The sequence below is a fragment of the Rhinoraja longicauda genome, chromosome 16 (assembly GCF_053455715.1).
Source record: "Rhinoraja longicauda isolate Sanriku21f chromosome 16, sRhiLon1.1, whole genome shotgun sequence".
NCBI lineage: Eukaryota > Metazoa > Chordata > Chondrichthyes > Rajiformes > Arhynchobatidae > Rhinoraja > Rhinoraja longicauda.
In genome coordinates, this window is record NC_135968.1 from 29,450,957 (window position 1) to 29,471,148 (window position 20,192).

Consider the following 20,192-nt stretch of genomic DNA (forward strand, 5'->3'; position numbering starts at 1 on the left):
TCATGAATTGAAGACTTTTCCTGCGAATAAAATGCAGATTTTCAATTCTATCCTTTTTAAATTCTGCCTTTCCAACTAGATCTTTATATACAAAATGCTGGAGTAACTCAGCAGGTCAGGCAGCATCTCGGGAGAGAAGGAATGGGTGACGTTTCGGGTCGAGACCCTTCTTCAGACTGATGTCAGGGGGGCGGGACAAAGGAAGGATATAGGTGGAGACAGGAAGATAGAGGGAGATCTGGGAAGGTTGAGGGGATGGGAGGGACAGAGGAACTATTTAGAAACGTCACCCATTCCTTCTCTCCCGAGATGCTGCCTGACCTGCTGAGTTACTCCAGCATTTTGTGAATAAATACCTTCGATTTGTACCAGCATCTGCAGTTATCTTCTTATAGATCTTTATATATTTTCTTTTCCTTAATTGTCATTGTCCTAAGCTTGTGAAGTACATCTGCTTGGTTTTTTTTCAGGGTTATTCAGCATTCATTCTCACTTCAAAGAGAGCATCAGAAATTAATCAATCCCTCTCTATCGACATCAGCCTATAAACGACGACTCCGTCAATTGTTTTTCTCTCTTTCCCATTGCATAAGATGAAAGGAGGAAAAGGAAACATGAACAAAAAAAAACAAAAAGGACAAGGGCCCAGAACTTCTTGCCAGCAAAGAAATGCCTGTGTTGCAGCTGACCCACGTGGTAAGTCTAAACTTACCTTTACTGGAGATAGACACAAAAAGCTGGAGTAACACAACGGGACAGGCAGCATCTCTGGAGAGAAGGAATGGGTGACATTTTGGGTCGAGACCCTTCTTCAGTTTACCTTTACTGGATCTACTGGTGTCAGCTTCATGAACAATGCTCTACCAATCCTCATCCATTACACAGTATATACAGTACTGCATGTGCACGTTTAAGCAAGGGCTGTGTAGGAATGAACTGCAGATGCTGGTTTACACCAAAGATAGACACAAAATTCTGGAGTAACTCAGCGGGACAGGCAGCATCTCTGGAGAGACGGAATGGTTGATGTTTCGGGTCGAGACCCTTCTTCAGACTGTGGCAGGACCAAGCCTCCCCAATGAAACTGATGCAAAATAACTTGCCATCTCGCTTAGTTGGCGGTCAAAAACCGTAAATGTTTCAACAGTAATTAAAAATTGAAATATAAACAAAACCAAACATACTTGGGGGCCAAAAAAACCTTCAAAAGATTTATTGTTAATTCAAAAGAAGGTGAACTTTTCAGTGATTTACGCACATCCCTCACAGCCTTTTTCCACTCAAATAAACAGACATTGTCCCTCCACCAGGCTGACCTTTTACAGATCTTTGAGAAGAATTCTCCAGGTAAAAGCTGGCTATTACTGTAATGCACCATTGTGGTATTTAAGCGACACCTGGCAGTGCAGCAGAACCGGGAAGGAAGGCAACAAAAGAGCAGCATACAGATGTAGTAGCTGTGAGATAACACATGTGTGGGATTCCTCAACTTGGTGGCATATCTTATTGAACGATATGCAAAACATGGAATTTCACTGTACATGTGACAATGTTTCCAGTACACGTGGAAAAACGTTGGCAGCTCCCCCTGGACTCCTGACACTTCTGCATAAAACCCAAGCCACAGGCTCTCATCTGCTCGGATCATTGAATCCATTGATGGCTGATCCTATGGCCTGTCTACTTTCCCACTTAATCATTATCTAGAAGACAGAGACAATTCCAAATAGGATGAACACTGCAGATATTTGCTGCACGTTTTTGTTCTAGTAGATGTGTGCCTCAAACTTTATTTTAATCTCTCGGTAATGATTTAGATGTGATTTACATTCCTTGCTTTTCACTTCCTACTTTGGTGTCTATGAGGATTCTTCAGTTTAATCAGCTGTGAATGCCATGCCATTTGGCCAATTAGATAATCACAAAATGCTGGAGTAACTCAGCAGGACAGACAGCATCTCTGGAGAGAAGGAATGAGTGACGTTTCGGGTCAAGACCCTTCTTCGGACTGGAGAAGGGTCTCAACCCGAAACGTCACCCATACCTTCTCTCCAGAAATGCTTCCTGTCCTGCTGAGTTACTCCAACATTTTGTTTCTTTCTTCAGTGTAAACCAGCATCCGCAGTTCCTTTTTACACATTTGGCCAATTAGGCTGATATCAGCTTCTATCAGTTTCTTTAGCTATAGCCCTGCAGCGTGGTCTCTGTTACATGTCCAGCTATCACCCTTCAACTTTTTTTCCACTTACCTACAGTAAGAAACAATTTATACTCTCCAAACATCCACCATGCCTTTGGGATTTGGGAGGAGACGGAAAACTCCAGGGGGAGATCATGCAAATTGTTTACAGATAATAGCCACGGTAGCATTGAATCTGGGTCACTGGAGCTGTGAGGCAGCTGCACAGACTTCTGAACCACCTTCTTACTCAGGACTACGGATCTCTCTGAAACTGGCACTAGAGAAGGTAAAGTCCATATTCCAGATGTTTCTCAATGCAGTTTCAGAGAATGTACAAAGTCTGCACAGGCAGCACCCATTGCCAGGATTGACCCCAGGTCTCTGGCACTGTAAGGCAGCAACTCTACCGCTGTATCACAGTGCCACATTTGTGTAAACCAACAGCTGCAGTTCCTTGTTTGTATAGCTATATGCATGATATACATTTAGCATGCACTTCAAAAGGCATAACATTTTAATTCCAGTGTACATCCTTATTCAATTATAATTATCCTGCCACCTATTCTGTTCATACACAGCCGCATCTTTTTTTAATTTACAGAAACATGCAAAGTTCAGGGCACGTTTGCACTTACAAAAGTGCTTACGGAATGCTAAAATGAAGGACAAAAGATTTGTGCTGTGTGGGTAGCAAAGCTGATTTCTTCCTTTTAGTTGGTTTGTAGTCTTCCATTAACTCCAGAAAAAAAAAAATTGTGTTGGCAAGCACAATTTATTGCTGACCATTGAGTATGATTCACGAATACACCATCGTGTTCCTGCATTATTCAATAGAAGAGCGAGTGCCAGCTAATCTCTAAGGGTTATCCGACAACACCATTAGAAAATCTTGATAGCATTTCAATTTAAGTTTTGTAAATAGACGAATCCTAGTGGCCTGTGCACAACCTTAGGAAGAGGTGAGCATAAAATCACCATGATCAGGAGGCATTTGAAAATTAGAAATTCACAGCTTTTCCTTCCAAGTGCTCTGAGATTTTATCCTTTATACATTGCTCTTGATCAAATGTGATATAGATTCAGATGCATGGCTGGGAATATTTAATTTATTGAATGATGACACTTCATTCAAATTGCCATTAAAATGTCATTTAATATTGCCACTTACTGAGATTTAGCCAATGGTCCAACTTCCTCCAGGTGTCCAGCTGTTCCATCTTGTGCCTTTTCATTGCATTTTCTAATGCAGATCCACATTCACCACTTTCAGATGCATTTTCAGTAACTTTCGATACCATCCTACTATTTTTCACTTTCTGAGAACCAAATCTTCCACTGTCCAGTCCTCTGCTTGACAGCGTGGAAACACCCTGTACTGATACCGTTTCAGGATTACCCAGCCTCGACAGAGGATGTTGTAAGTCGGGAAACCTGGATGAGAGACCTAAATGTGAAGCTGATCTAGTAATACTCACCTTAGCCATTTTAGTTGTCTTTATCTGAACAGGTACTAAATCACCATGATTGAAAAAACACTGCTCCCTGAGCAACGAAATAGGAACTAGCCACAGCAACAACTCAGTGTTACTATGGGCAACATCAATTCAATAGTTCTGAAAGGAATTAGCTGCAGGGGAGCTTTGGCTGAATGACTAAATTAAACATAGTCCTGCTAATACTGGTTTAATGGTGTGTCATTATCAGAGAACTCAATAGTTTGGAGCTGTCTGTCACGTTTTTGTTCTTCCTTGAACAAAAGGATTTGTTTACTTGTCCCTCTTGTGCTATTATTTCTTCTATTTTCATCAGTTCTTGAAACCACACTGTGCTCATGATTATAAACAATTTTCACCTTCTGAAGTTTTCCCTTAAAAAGACTACTGTAATATCTCGTAAAGAAAAATACAAAGCCCCATTCAAATGTCACCCGTTTTAAAAAAAACATAAAGTGCTGGAGTAATTCAGCAGGCCAGGCACACTCTGGAGAACATGGATAGGTGACGTTTCTGGTCGGGACCCTTCTTCAGACTGTTACACTGCTGCCTGTCCCGTTGAGTTATTCCAACTTTTTGTGTCTATCTTCTGTTACTCCAGCACTTTGTGTTTTTATTTATAAACCAGCATCTGCAGTTCCTTGTATCCAAACAACACCTCCGCTTTTCCACCGACAAAGGTCATCCATCTAGTTGGCACGGACGAGTTGGGCTGAAGGTCCTGTTTGACTTTGTAAGCAGCATGACTCTGTGACTATGACAAATTAAATTCCTATAAGGCCTTTGCCTTCTCTGTCTCTGTTAATTATTTAACATGCACTACCATGACCTTTTCAATAACACAGGCAGTCTTTTGCTATCCAAACTCTATGCTTCTAAAACAATGCTTCTTCTTGATTGCAACTCAAAAGGTGCTCTGGCATGAAGACCTGAAAGAGGCAGGAGCAAACTTTAAAAATAGATCATGCTTTGCCAAACACAGTGCTGGGCTAATTCAGCAGGCCAGGTAGCATCTGTGGAAGGCATTTTGGTTATTTCAAAAATAAACTTTATGAAGTTTACTTTATGAAATAAGAATTTTAAAATATATAGAATGGAAACTGCAAAAACGCTTCATATATTCTCAATGACTAAATACTCAACATTGTCCTCAGACAGAACCCCCTTGCCTCTCAGGTGGCCCCCTGGGGCAATATCACTTCCCTTTTTCAGTGGTGGTCCCACTGGACTTGGCTTCTCAATGTCCAGCGGTGGAAGGACCATAAACTTTAGTCCTCCCCCACAGAACCTTCACATTGTGTGCACCAAGTGTGTTCCCCAATGTGTACTCCTGCAGTCTGGAATGAGCCAGTCAGCAACATTCCCAGATGGAAATCTTGCTATGGTGGGAGACCAACAAGTTTTGGGCAGGCCAAGAGCTTCTTTCACTGAGTCAATGGTCTTCCAGCAGCATTTAATACCCATTTCCAAATATGTCCGAAATAAATAAGAATGTCCTCTGGTACAGAGCTGTGACAAGGACTCTCTAGAAGGTCTAGAGCATCCTTCTCTAGACCCTCATCACTGTGGAGGAATAAATAGGTGATGCTTTGTGTCGGAACCCTTCTTCAGACTGATTATAGTTGTGGGGAGAAAGCCGGAGAAAAGAGGTGGGTGCGAGACAAAGCCTAGCAGGTGATAAATGGATACAGGTGAGGGTGGGGAGTGCGGGGAGGAGTTGATTGGCAGATGGATGGAGTAAGTGACAAAATCTAGAGATGAAAAGAAGACAAAAGAGTGTCAGATGAGGAGAGAAGAGGAGTGAAATGTAACGCTTGTTGGAGTGTTATAGGTGATAGGGGAAGGGAAAGGGAGGCGGGATAGTGGGAAAAATGGGTGCAGACCACGGTGGGAAGGGGCATCGGAAAATGAAGGGGAGATGGGTATTATTTAAAATTGGAGAATTCAATGTTCATACTGTTAGGTTGTAAGCTACCAAAGTGGAATACGAGGTGCTGATTCTCCAGTTTACATGTGGCCTCACTCTGGCAATAGAGGAAGTTCAGGAAGGCCATTTCCTCCACATATTGCTGTCTGACCCGCTGAGTTACTCCAGCACTTTGTATTTTGACCTACATCCCTCACTCTGGCTTTACATTTTATCCCTCTTCGCTCCTTATCTGCCACCCTTTTGTGTCCTTGCCTCCTTAACTCAAGTTATGTGTATTTCACCTCTGGCAGATATATTCAATCAGCTAAATTATCTGACCATGCTTTTACAAAAGCGAGGTCACAATTGTTTTGATAAAGCTGAAAATTGCTGCATTCAAAATAAAATTCTCTGTGGGTCATGTTTCATATTATATCTTCAGAAACAAAAAAAATAAAATGTCAAATAGCATAAACAATCAATCAGTATAATTTAACTAGGTTAGAAACAAGATTATATAATTAGATTCCACATGACCAACTTAAGGGTTAAAAATGGGTAGAGAATCCATTTAGGAAAACATGAGTCTAGCAACAAGGAAGCTAAACCAGTTGAATTATTGTGCAATTGCGAAAAAACCCTCAATGTTCTAAGATCAGCTTTTCTTGCCTTTGGTGCAGCACTGTTGGAGAATATCCTGCTCTTTGTTTTTTAGTGCAGCATACTTGTTCAAAACTGGATTGACTGCCATGATGCAACTGACTAAATTAGGAACCGACTGGACATCAGGAATAACCTTTGGATTATGCTGACAATAATTACACCAAACTAAGGTAAACTGGTCTAACAGAATCAGGCTCAGGTATCTCATGTAACCACAAATTACTTACGAGAAAAACAGTCGTCCCGTTTACGGTTTCTCTTCACTTTTTGTTATTGCATTTAACATTTTTGTGGCTGGCTCATGTTTTTAAGATGTTGGATTTCACTGGGGATGAAAAGCAGATGACATATTAACCCTCCTTGGGATATTTTCCATGTTGATAAAGGTAAATAAAAGCAAATTGTACTATTATTTAATAAAGGGAATGTTATTGGTGTACAACATGACAAAAAGGCGGGCATAACTGGGGCCCATGCGAGTGGCCATGGCTACACATTTAACTTGGAGAAAGGAGTCAAAGGAGCAGTTGTTGAGGGGAAGACCAGCTCCGCCAGGCGGAGTAGAGTGTTGGTGGAAGGAACCTGATTGGGTCTCTTTCAAGGAAGAACCAGAGGGCCTTGAGACCTTCCTGGTGAGGGATGGAGGTGTAAAGAAATTGGATGTCCATGGTGAAGATGAGGCAAGGTTGCCTGGAGATTGAAAGCTACTGAAGAGTTGAAGGGCAGGTGAGGTGTCTCAAATCTAGATGGAAAGAGATTGGACAAGGGGGGGGGGGTAAGAAGGAATCAAGGTTTATGAAGATGAGTTCGGTGAGGCACAAACAAGCAGAAACAGGCAGAAGCAATGGGTCTGCCAGGGCAATCCTGTTTGTGAATTTTGGGAAGAAGATAGAAGTGGGCAGTATGGTGCTGGGGAATGATAAGGTTGGAGGCTGTGGACAAGGGATGACCAAAGGTGTTGAGATCAGAAACAGTCTGGGAGATGATGGCCTGGTGCATGACAGTGGAGTCACGATCAAGTAAACCTTCGATATGAGGGGGTGTCCAAGAGCTGGCATTTGGACATAGCACAGTAAAGGTTAGTCTGCCAGACTACAACGGCACCTTCCTTGTTGGTGAGTTTAATGACGAGATTGGGATCCCGCATTTATGTCGGTTATGTCGAACAGCTGTTGTTCCAAACATACCCTAGCACCACCCCCCCAATGCTACATTGACTACTCCATTGGAGCTACCTCCTGCACTGGTACAGAACGCATTGATTTAATTGACTTTGCCATTAACTTCCATCCGTCATCATATTCACTTGAACTATCTGTGACACCTCTCTCCCCTTTCATAGAATCATCGAAAATAGGTGCAGGAGTAGGCCATTCGGCCCTTCGAGCCAGCACCGCCATTCAATATGATCATGGCTGATCATTCAAAATCAGTACCCCGTTCCGGCTCTTTCCCCATATTCCTTGATTCCTTTAGCCCTAAGAGCTAAATCTAACTCTCTCTTGAAAACATTCAAGAACCATTAACTGCTTCTAAAATTTTGTTTGACTTCCAAGCGATCCTGATGTGCGAGATTTCGTACTGTTAAAATGAGGGCAGGGTGGTGGTAATTTGGTTCGTACATCCACATTTAACTCTACTCTTGGCTAGGCATGGCAAGTTAGCCAGGAGAGAGCTCCAAACACCAGCAATATCCTCACATACCAGGCTTAAATATTCCCCCCCCCATGAGATTTTTAATGCTAAATCTTGTTACTTTAAAATTAAATCGTGATCTCTCTGTCTCTGTCACAGGGGACAGGCTATCGAGTGACCTCTACTACAAGCTCACCAACTCCCAGTTATCTGGACTACCAAATACTCCCTGCCTCTTGCAAAGACGTTATCCCCAACTCTCAATTTCTTTGCCTCTGCTCCCAAGATTAGTTTTTTCCAATCTAGGACAACCGTGATAAAAACATGATTTCCCCCCCTGGGTTTGGTGTTGTGTAATTAACTGGATTTGAGTAAGGAGCTTAAGGTAAAGGAGGTATAGGAGGTAGTGACAATAAAATGATAAAATTTAACCTGCAGTTTGAGAGGGGGGAAATGAAATCAGATGTGTCGGTATTACTATTGAGTAAAAGTAACTACAGAGGTATGAGGGAAATCTGGTGAAAATTAATTGGAAAGGGACTGTTGCAGGAATGCTGGTGGAGCAGCAACGGCAGTAGTTACTGGGAGTAATTCAGAAGACACAGGATCGTTTCATACCAAAGAGGAAGAAAGATTCTAAAGGGCGGATGAGGTGACCGTTGCTGACAAAGAAGTCAAAAGTAAAAGTAAAAGAGAAGCCATCAAATATTGCTCAGATTAGTGGGAAGCTCGAGGATTTGGAAGCTTCCAACAGAAGCTTCTTGCCACAGAAGGCAATTAAAAGAGCAAAAAAGGGGGGAAAAAGAAACATGAAAGGTAAGCTAGTCAATAAAAGAGGATTCCAAAAGTTTCTTCAGATATATAAATTGAAAAAGAGAGACAAGAGCGGATAGACTGTTAGAAAATGACACTGGAGAAGTAGTAATGGAGAGTAAAAAAAGCAGATGAATTGAATGTTTTTTGTATCAGTCTCACAGCAGACAACACCAGCAATGTGCCTGAAATTCAAGTGAGCCAAGGAGAAGAAGTTAATGGAGTTGCTATTACTAAGGAGAAAGTGCTTGGGAAGTTGAAAGGTCTGCAGGTCAATGTCACCTGGACCAGATAGACTACACCCCTGGGTTCTAAAAGAGGTAGCTTCAGAACTTGTGGATGCATTCATAGTGATCTTTTGAGAATCAGTAGTAAGGCAGGCAAATACAATGTTAGCATTCATTTCGAGAGAAGTAGCGATGTGGCTTTATAAGGCACTGGTCAAACCACATTTGGAGTACTGTGAGCAGTTTTGGGCCCCATGTCTGATGAGGAATGTGCTGGCTTTGGAGAGGGACCAGGGGAGATTCCCGAGTGATTCCAGGGATGATTGGGTTAACATATGATGAACATTTGATGGTTCTAAGCCTGTACTTGCTGGAGTTTAGGATGAGGGGGGGATCTCATTGAAAGTTACCAAACAGTGAAAGACCTGGATAGAGTGGATGTGAAGAGGGCACAGCCTCAGAATAAAATAATCTAATCTTTAGAAAATTAATGAGGAGGAATTTCTTTAGCCAGAGGGTTGGTAAATTATGAACTTAAGAACATATTGAATGAAGAGATGTGGCAAAAACTAGCTGCAGTTTGAGATTCACCAATAACTTCCAATTACAACAGAAAAATTGCCTATGTTCGATGCCTTGTTCTGCTTCAGTCCAGTTTCCCCCATACCAACCTATTAGCTCAGCTACTTTGATTTGCATATAGTCAAAATTTAAATACTTCCAATTATCTGCAATTTCCATCATCCATTGGAATAAGCAAATTTTGACAAAGAAGATCTTTGACTAGAAATAAGGAACTGCAGATGCTGCTTTACAAAAAAAGGACACAAGGTGCTGTAGGTCAGGCAACATCTCTGGAATACATGTATAGGTGATGTTTCAGGTTGCACCCATACTTCAGGCTAACAGACAGCATACTAGATAGCATGTGCCATAAAGAAAACAAGAAAAAATCTTTAACAAATATTACAAGGAGTTTACATAGTCCGTATTAATTTTCACATTTTTGTTTTGAATGAACAAAACCCTGAAAAAGTAATGCTCACAAAGAGACCTTGAAGTCGGCCCTCGCAGGCCGTCGGGAACAAAAACCCAGTGGGCTGCCCACGGACTGGTTTGCCGCTGCGAGGAAGGACTTGGCGGGCTGCTGCCTGCGGGGGAAACTCTGAAGCCGCCGAGCTCATCCCCAAAGACCGAAGAGTCAAGGAAGAGAAAGCCTCTAGTGATGACAGATGCGAGGGGAGGAACCGGGATATTGACTCCAGTTCCTTCAAAGTGGGCTGCAGGAGGTGGCCCCTGGGACACAGAGGCGGTCAGGCGAGGAGAGAGACATGGGTTCGCGGGCAGATGACAGAGGAGGCCCAACAAGGCTTACCTGAATCGTGGGCGCTCTAGTACATGCAGCATGTGAACTGGACTTTGGACTTCTTCTTTTGTAAATGGTACCAAAATATGGCGGCCTGTGCAAGAATGTAATTGTGCAGTGCCCACGTGACAATAAAGAACCATTGAACTATAAAGAACCATTGAACCATTAATAGAGTGCCAGCTTTACTCAAACCAACCAGCAGGGGGTACTCAATGTTGCAATATATACAATATTTCAAATGAGAAGTAAAAAGTAGCTCTGGCAAATGTCTGCTTCACAAGCACATTAAACACATTGCTGCTGCGTGATAACAATCCCATTTGTCACAAGCTGCTCCTCTCAGGAATTTAAAGTGCTGTTGTTGGTGCCTGGTTTATTTTTAAAGCTCAACTCAAAGTTCTCTGTGTTTTGCGAACGCAAGAACTTGATAAGATAGTATTGTATTTTTGAGCAAATCTTATGCAATTAAGTACAAACAATTTTATTTGAAAGCTCTACATGCACTAAGCTTCTTCTTTTCAAAGTAAACAGTTGTTAGTTGTGGTTTGGTTTGTAGCCGTAGCTAACCAAGTCAAAACTTCAAGGGTTCAAGTCCCACTCCAGGACATGAAAGCATACAAAACTGCATCATCAGAGGTGTCAGCCTTCATTTACGGTACAAAACTACTGATCTCTCAAGGGAAATAACATTTCCCAGGGCCTGCAATGCAGAACAGTGGAATTATATCCAGAACCACGTCAATATGCTTCCACCCAACATATATATTTTTTTAAAGTCCAGTTGTTATACGAAGGAACTGCAGATGCTGATTTACACCGAAGATAGATACAAAATGTTGAAGTAACTCAGTGGGTCAAGCATTATCTCTGGAGAAAAGGAATAGGTGATGTTCGGATCGAGACCCTTCTTCAGACTGAGAATGACATTTCGCATCTGTTCTTTGTACCTTTCATTCCTCTAGTTTCCCTCTTCCCTGACTCTAAGTCTGAAGAAGGGTCTCACCCTAAATTCCTTTTCTCCAGAAATGCTGCCTGACCTGCTGAGTTGCTCTAGTATTTTGTGTCTACCTTCATTGTCTAGTTGCTACTTACATTACTACTTGTTTGACTTACTATGTGTAAATTGATTGTCACGTTTCCCACTTTACAAGGGGGACTATAATGAAAAATTACTTCTAAAACTTATAAAAAGCACCTTGAGGAACTTTCTGACAAAATTGAATTTATAAAATATTTATTTATAATCTCTCGTTGTTTTACAAACGGTGTGAGGTTAGATACCTAGTGCAAAACAGAGGTTCAGAACAATGCCATGGTAACTCAGACTGCCATAATTGTAGTTCAGAAAACTACTAAATCCTCAAAAAACTGAACGTTTTTCTTATATATTTGGATTACATTAGTGACAGCCTTGAGCATGTTTTAATAATCACTTAAGGCATCTTTCTACAAATGCATCAACTCGTTGTGTCTTTATAACTGTATTGTTTTGTTAAAACCATTCAATTGACTATGTACTACTTCCTCAAATGGAAAATATTCCAAGACAAATATTCTCAGCTAACATTCCCGCAAATCCAATCGTTCATCCGGGAAGGAGAGAAAAGGAAGACTACCACCTCGCCTCTCAACTCAGGCCCACTGAGCGCAGCCAGAGACTGGGAGATGCGGGTTGACCTAGGCCAGAGGCTTTCCTTCCCAGTTGAAATCGCAGCTACCAACCTGCGACCAGACCTCGTCCTCTGGTCCAACTCCCGGTGCCCTGGGAGGAGGCTGTGGACAAAGCATTTGAAAGGAAAAGGCTGAGATATTCCAACCTTGCAGTAGAGGCAGAGGAGCGAGGTTGGAGTGTAAGAGTGCGTCCAGTGGAGGTGGGGTGCAGGGGCTTTGTAGCCAGTTCCACTGCAAGGCTCCTGAGGGAAGTTGGAGTCAGAGGGCAGGCCCAAAGGAGGGCAATCAAAGAACTTGCAAATGCCACCGAACGGAGCAGTCACTGGCTGTGGCTGAAAAGAAAAGATACTGTCTGGGCTGCCACGTGACCATCTAGAGGCTAACCATAAGACACACACCCAGGTCTGATCACCCTGCGGTGGGCCTGCCTCGACTGAGGGTGTCTTGTGATAAAAGGCCAAAACACCCAGTGATATTGAGGTACACAACTGAAGATGTGTCGGAATGGTAGCAACATCGCCTAGTGGTCACCCCCAAGAACAACACCAGTCAATTGTAGTGCAAACCTTAGGGATTGTAACATCTAGTCCTACTAATCAAGCTTGCCCATTAAAAGAAAGCTATTGTCTCAGTGCCACACACAGTTTTTTAAAATTATATTTATTTAGTTAGGCACTGACATTTGCCAGGCCATTTGGGAACATGAACACTATTTTAAAGGATAACGTGCAGAAGAATAATATAATTATTCTTTTTGAAGTCTTGACCCATCACATCAGGCCAATAAAATGTTTGGCTGCACGCATAGACTGTATAAAAAGAGTGGGGTCAATAGATCAGCCTGGCAAGTCTAAAATGTGCCTGCAGGAAGAATCCCCTCTGTAATTAAAGATCACCAACAAGAAAACAATCACTTTGACCCAATGGTCTTTATGGAAACTGTCCAATGCTCACTGTATCTTTAAGCTGGCAAGAAATGCTAGGTTTCTGAATGCAACTACACACAAAATACGAAATTTATATTTATTTCAAAGATATCAGGTTTGGAGATTCGGTATCAATTTATTATTGTGACGTATACCAAGACACAGTGGAAAAACCTAGTTTGCGTGCTATCCAGTCCAATCATGCTACACATAAGTATAAACAAGCCATACACAAATCCAACACATAGTGCAAAGAAAAAAAAATCAGAGAGCAGAATTGTTAGAAAAATGCCTGCAGAACATAGTGTTAATATAGTAATGTAGTAAATCACTGGATCCCCATGAATCAATAGGAATTTTCCTTATCCCAAATCAAGTATCTGTGACTGACAATCTTTTTACTTGACGTGATTTTTCTTTCCACACTGTGGCTCTAAATTAAGGCTTGTGATGTGATCTAGTTACAGGTTCTCCTTGAACTATGGAAGGCATTCTGTTCCTGACAACTGTTTGTAAACAGAGCAGTTCTTAAGTTGGAAGCCTGGCCGCGCGCGATGCCTGCTGAAGTGGTTGTATCATAGGACTAGATAGTCTGGAAAAGCATTTGAAATCTCGCTTTGTCATTCTTAATGATGAAGCTGATATTAATAAATTTACCCTATCCTATCTCAGGCAAATAATAAGTCTATTAAAAGATTTTGCTGCAGACAAAATTTTAAATGCCATTGCTGGCTTTGCAAAGGACACGGCGAATTGAGATAGGATTCACAAAATGGACATCAACATGTTAAATAGAATGTATTTTTCCTGGGTTTAATGTGGCACAATTGCAGCTAGTGTCAAGAACTTTGTCACCTGAAAACCCTGCAGCAGCCATCAAATCCATCCCACCAGTCTCTCAAATGCTCAATCGCACGCAAGGACTATACACAAGCCGGTCTTTTGTAAACTGGATACTTCTAAAGTTAATCTAGCCCTATTCGAAGGAGGTTGGAAGAGATGAAAGTAAAGTCCTGTCTCGCCTGAAAGTGTCATGAAGGAGCCTGACTGGTGAGCGGGACATGTTGTATCTCCTGTGGTTCCAGGGGAAAGTGCCTGGGAAAAGGGACGAGTAGGTGAACCAAAGAATCATGGAGGGAAAGGTCTCAGTAAAAAGCAGAAAGGGATGGGGATGGGAAAATGTGACTGGTGGGGGGGGGGGGGGGGGGTCACGTTAAAGGTGGTAGACATGTCAGAGAATTTGGTGTTGGTTTTAATATTGCCACATACCAAGATACAGTAAAAAGGTTCCAAGCAAATCATACTACAGACGAGTCCAATCACACCGTGCAACAAGAAGTGAGACAGCTGGCATCCTGGTGCCATTGCAACAACCTGGAGCTCAATGCTCGTAAGACAGTGGAATTGATTGTAGACTTTAAGAGAGCTCCCCCCACTCACCATCAACAACACCACAGTCACATCTGTGGAGTCATTTAAGTTCCTTGGAACCATCATCTCCAGGGACCTTAAATGGGGGGCCACCATCGACTCCACAGTCAAAAAGGCCCAACAGAGGATGTACTTCCTGCGGCAGCTGAGAAACCACAATCTGCCACAGGCAATGATGGTCCAGTTTTATACTGCCATCGTTGAGTCCGTCCTCACCTTCTCCATCATGGTCTGGTTTGGCTCAGCCCCAAGCATGACATCCGGAGGCTGCAGCTCATCGTTCGATCAACCGAGAAGGTTGTTGGCTGCAACCTTTCTCCCATCGACGAACTTTACATTGCAAGGGCCAGAAAGCGAGCGGGTAAGATCATCTCTGACCCCTCTCACCATGGCCACAAACTCTTTGAAGCACTTCCCTCTGGAAGGCGACTCCGGTCTGTCAAAGCCGCCACAGCCAGACATAAAAACAGCTTTTTTTCCCACGAGCAATAACTCTACTCAACAACCAAAAGTCTGTAGCCTCCTTTTGCTCTGGTATTTTATTTCATTCTTCACATGTTTAAATTCTAATGTTTTATTCTTAATTGTTTACTGTACATCGTGTTGTTACTTGCGAGCAAAGCACCAAGGCAAATTGGCTAATAAAAATAATTCAATTCAAAACAGAAAAAAATACGCAAAGAGAAATATACCAGAGCGCAGAATCTGGTGTTGTAACATTATTGTGTTAGTTACAGAGAAAGTGTAGATAAAAACATGCAAGGTTCACAATGAGGTAGTATAAGAAGATAACTGCAGATGCTGGTACAAATCAAAGGTTTTTATTCACAAAATGCTGGAGTAACTCAGCAGGTCAGGCAGCATCTCGGGAGAGAAGGAATGGGTGACGTTTCGGGTCGAGACCCTTCTTCAGACTGATGTCAGGGGGGCGGGACAAAGGAAGGATATAGGTGGAGACAGGAAGATAGAGGGAGATCTGGGAAGGAGGAGGGGACGGGAGGGACAGAGGAACTATCTAAAGTTGGAGAAGTCGATGTTCATACCACTGGGCTGCAAACTGCCCAGGCGAAATATGAGGTCTGTTCCTCCAATTTCCGGTGGGCCTCACTATGACACTGGAGGAGGCCCATGTCAGAAAGGTCAGACTGGGAATGGGAGGGGGAGTTGAAGTGCTCGGCCACCGGGAGATCAGTTTGATTAATGCGGACCGAGCGCAGGTGTTCAGCGAAGCGATCGCCGAGGTAGGTTGGAAGGTCGGGAGTACACCCTAGCTTAGGGGTGAGAAGATGATGTTTTAGAATCTGGTGGTACATGCTTTCAAGTTTTTATATTTTATGCCCCATGAGCAAGGAGAGAAGCCAGAATGACCAGATGAAAAATCTGGTCATCTGTGGATTTGCAAAGAGAGTCTGGAGAGGTTTGCGAGGGTCCCTGTCAAAATTTATTCTGGAACAGCTCCGTCACAGAGGACTCAGTAATTTACGGACTGTTCCCAGGGATGCGTTCAGAGACTGACATCGAGTGCTGCTGGAAGGTCATCAACTCGGTGAAAGACGCTCTTTGGTCTGCCCGAGCTTTGTTGACCTCCCAGCAGAGCGAGATGTCCATCGGGGAATGTTGCCGACTGGCCCACTGCAGACTGTAGGAGTACGTGCTGAGGGACGCACTGAAGCTTGGTGCAGCCAACGCCAAGGCTCTGTGGGGGAGGACTGCAGTCTAGGGTCCTTCCGCTGCTGGACATGGGGGGCAGGGTGTGGTGGAGACACCCCTCAAAATAAGGGAAGGGATTCCACACCAGTGGGCCACATGAGCAGTAAGGGTGGGGGGTAATTTTGTGTAATTGGTGTATTGAATATATGCACTGAATGCATGTATAGCCTCCGAGAATGTCGGATGGAGTTTTGGAAGGAACATGTTTTGTATATATTTATTTCTTGAATAAAGTATTTTTTGATAATAATTTTAAAAAAGAATGACCAGATGAAAAAGGTCCTTGATTATGTTGGCTGCTTTCCCATGGCACAGTGGTGTAGAATGATGTGTTGGATGCAGAGGCTGGTGAGGTGAGAGGTGAGGTAAGAAAGTCATATTTCTAAATTGTCAAGTTGCAAAAGGCAATAAAGAGGAAAAGGTTCAAGAACTCAAGTTATGAACAAGGAGCTCCATAAAGATCAGCTGGAAAATATCACATTTAACAAAGACTGCAAAAAGATGAAAGGAAGGGAACATAGCAACAATCTAGGATTACACATTCAAGGAAAGTCAAAGGGAAATGGAACAGAGACAGCTCCTGCAGAGTATACATAAGCACAAGAGTTAAGTGGGCACCATCACGCTGTAAAATGTTATGAATCAAACAAAAACAAGAACGTTTTCAAATATGCTGCAAGCAAATATTGAGCAACAGAAATAGACTCTGCCATTCAAGAGGTTGGGAAGAGGCTGTATTTAATGAGATGTTTAACTGCTATTTTGCAAATTAAACATGAATTGGGATAAATGTCAAGAATTACATCATGGCAGATTCGGATTCAGCCATTTTACAACCACAAGAGAGTGAATATAGAGCAGATTATATAAAAATAAGACAATTGGCTATGGGAAATTTGACTCAAAATTTTAGAGGAAGGGTTGCTGTTCCCAATGACTATTTTTAAAAGCATCTTGGGCTGGGGGAGATGCCAGAGCTAATGATCAAATGGGCAATTTAGCCTGCATGTCATGTCAATTGTGGCAAATTACTTCAAAGGCAGTATAAGGAATCACTGTGAGAGGCATTGATTGACATGAAGTACTTGGTAAATCTGCAAACAACACTGGAAATGCACAAAAGGTTGGGAAGCATAGTTAACTATTTCACGCCAATACCCTTTGATCAGATCTACAGAAAGTCAAACAAATTTTAAATTGCATAGAAAAGGTCAAGGGTAAGAGGAACAAAGGGGCAGGTAAGAGAGATAAATTGACACGGCACAAAGCATTAAGACGGTTGTTACACACCAGGAAACAAATGTTCTGGCTGCAAGAGGTGTAAGCAGGAGAAATAAAAGCATCTTCTAAGTACTCTGAGAAAATATTCTACTACATCAGTTCTCATATTTACAAACAGTTCTCAGGAACAGAAAGATGTCTGCACCAAGACCCTTCAGAATCTTGTGATCAAAGGAGTCACTTCTTATTCGTCCAACAAGCAGAGATACATACCTCGCCAATTAAACTTTTTCTTAATAGATAACCGGCTATGTCACATATTAATCAACTATCCTACAAACTTCTTCCAATGCATTTACATCCATCCTTAAATAAGACGAATACAGTACACCCTCTTCCAGCTGTACTTGCAGTAGTGGCCCAAAGAGCACAACCTCTACATTTGCATTCAATTCCCCCATCAGTAAACAATAAAACTCTCTTAGTATAAGAAAATAACTGCAGATGCTGGTACAAATCGATTTATTCACAAAATGCTGGAGTAACTCAGCAGGTCAGGCAGCATCTCGGGAGAGAAGGAATGGGTGACGTTTCGGGTCGAGACCCTTCTCAGTCTGAAGAAGGGTCTCGACCCGAAACGTCACCCATTCCTTCTCTCCCGAGATGCTGCCTGACCTGCTGAGTTACTCCAGCATTTTGTGAATAAATCGATAAAACTCTCTTAGCTTTCCTAGTTGCTTGCCATATCTGCATACAAACCTTTTTACAGACCACGCACTGAGACTCGCATATCCATCTGCAATCTCTCATCGTTTGCATAATATAATTTGTATTTTCCCTGCCACAGTGGACAATTTTATGTTACCAAACTACTCAAGGAAAAATATTAAAAATAATAAAAGTAGAAGTGCTCTTTTCCTGAAACTCCTAAAACCATTGGGTACAGAAGGCTGCGAAATGCCCACTTGTGCGATGAGGTGCCGCTCAACATAAGAAATAGCCGACATAGGCCAGCTGGCCCTTCAAGCCTCTTTTTGCCATTCATCAAGTTAAAGGCAAATCGTGTACTACAGAACTATTTTCCTGCTCTATCCCAATTTCTATCAATTGCTATAATTTTATGAAATCTATCAGTCTCTGCTTTGAATAAACTCTAAAGATACTACAGAGCCTCCAAGATAGAAAATACAGCTTCATAATCTTCTCGTGAAGAATTTCTTCATTCTGTCCTCAGCAGCCTGCCATTTATTCTGAAACAGAGATTCATCAATCAGGGGGAAATGTCCTCCCAGCCTGTCAAGCCCCGAAAGAATGATATGTTTCTATAAAATCTCCTCTCATTCTTCTATTTAAACTCTTCCCACACAGCAACCCCTCCCCCAACCCAGCCTTTGCTGCTCTCCCTCAATTTTGAGCTTCACTGGAATAATGTAAGAGTGGGACAGATAATTAAAGTGACAGGCGCCAGAAGACTGTGATTTGCTGCTACAGTGAAGTTTTCCACAAGCAATACAGGTACTCCTTGATTTATGAATGGATTATGCCTCAGGGTGGCATTTCATTAAACAAAATTTGACAGAAACAGTCAATGCTATTATACTATACTAGTAAAGGGTGCACCCATTGCTGGGCCCAACCTTCGTTGGGTTCCTATTGTGGGAAAATCGTGTTTTTTCTTTAAAATAAACGGCTTTTTTTTTGCATTCGTCTATTACCCTCCCCTTCCCCACCCCCCCCCACTTCACCCCTCCCTTCCCCCCCACTGACCCACTCAATCCTCCCTCAACCCCCTTATCCCCCTCCTCCCCTCACCCACTCCACCCCTCCTCAAAACTCCCCCAAAGCTCTCCTGCACTGGTCTAGCACCCTCCCCTCCACACTCCCCCCCTATCCCCCACTCCATCCCCCCTCCTCCCCCCCTTCACCCACTCCATCCCCCCCTCCTCCCCCCCTTCACCCACTCCATCACCCCTCCTCCCCCCCTTCACCCACTCCATCCCCCTCCTCCCCTCCCCCCCACTCCATCCCCCCTCAACCCCCCTTACCCCCCACTTCCCCACTTCCCCTCTCCCTCCCCTCACCCACTCCTTCCCCCCTCAACCCGGGTATCAGTCAGACCTCCCACATCACCCTCCCCTGCAAGAGATTAATATATATTAAAAGATATACAATATAACAATTTATATTCTTACATTATTATATTTTACTTATTATTATTATTATTATTATTATTATTATTATTATTTTATATAATTATTATTTTTATTATTACCCTGGAGGTGTGTGTGTGTGTGTGCCGCGCTGCCGGCTGGGGGTTGTATTCCGGTGATGGTCCGTGGCGTTGGGGCCGGGTGGGAGCGGGGACTCGATGACACCGTCGATTGAGGCGGGCGCTGGAGGAGACGGAAGGGAACGATGAGACGACGACCATCTTCCTCCTGCTCGGAGTCTTCCAAGGGACCGGGGGCTGGCGAGGGGGGAGAGGAAAGGGGAGAGGGAGCCATTCACATCAGCGGCCATCACGTTGACCAGAGCGATCCGTGAACTCGTTGGGTGGAAACCTCTCCTGCAGCGACAGCTCGGCAGCCATGGCCACCTTGTTTGACCCTCTGCCACCGCGCTACAACACGGGCGGAAGGTCAGGCGTGGGGCACACCAGGACGGGTGCCAGTCCTCCCGGCGGGGGGGGGGGGAGCACAATTATTAAAGTTTCAGCTCAACGGCTCAGCAGCAGCTCGGTGGCTCAGCAGCTCCCCCCACCCCCCCCCCCCCCATCATTGGCTGCCACTCCCATCACTCAAGCGGGTCCCAGTGTGATGTCGAACGCAGCTGACGAGCCATGGGTAAATGGAAAAGTGATTTTTTAAACATTAAAATGTCAATAACTTTAAAAATATAACACCAATTTGAACGAAACCTGCCACTGCACACCCCAAGACAAT

At 43.2% G+C, this 20,192-nt stretch overlaps 1 protein-coding gene and 1 long non-coding RNA gene across 7 annotated transcripts in view; one reads left to right on the forward strand and one right to left on the reverse strand.

Annotated features, from left to right (window-relative positions):
• The window catches only part of LOC144601408 (EF-hand calcium-binding domain-containing protein 6-like), a 39,413-nt gene extending 29,079 nt beyond the window's left edge, over positions 1 to 10,334 (reverse strand). For 3 of the 5 annotated variants that reach the window (XM_078413507.1, XM_078413506.1, XM_078413504.1), the window contains exon 1: positions 3,351 to 3,704. In XM_078413507.1, coding sequence (XP_078269633.1) covers positions 3,351 to 3,666 — 316 coding nt within the window. In that variant the 5' untranslated portion in view covers positions 3,667 to 3,704. Of the gene's footprint in view, positions 1 to 3,350; positions 3,705 to 6,474; positions 6,518 to 10,297 lie in introns of those variants that run through there. The other 2 variants (XM_078413505.1, XM_078413508.1) reach the window with 2 other exon arrangements.
• LOC144601409 (uncharacterized) lies at positions 624 to 10,448 on the forward strand. 2 transcript variants are annotated; one of them, XR_013548311.1, is made up of 4 exons: positions 624 to 696; positions 6,300 to 6,417; positions 6,560 to 6,633; positions 9,959 to 10,448. It is a non-coding gene; the product is annotated as an uncharacterized LOC144601409 (long non-coding RNA). The 2 variants fall into 2 exon arrangements; XR_013548310.1 differs by lacking the exon at positions 624 to 696 and having other exon boundaries at positions 6,249 to 6,417.
• The last annotated feature ends 9,744 nt before the right edge of the window (positions 10,449 to 20,192 follow it).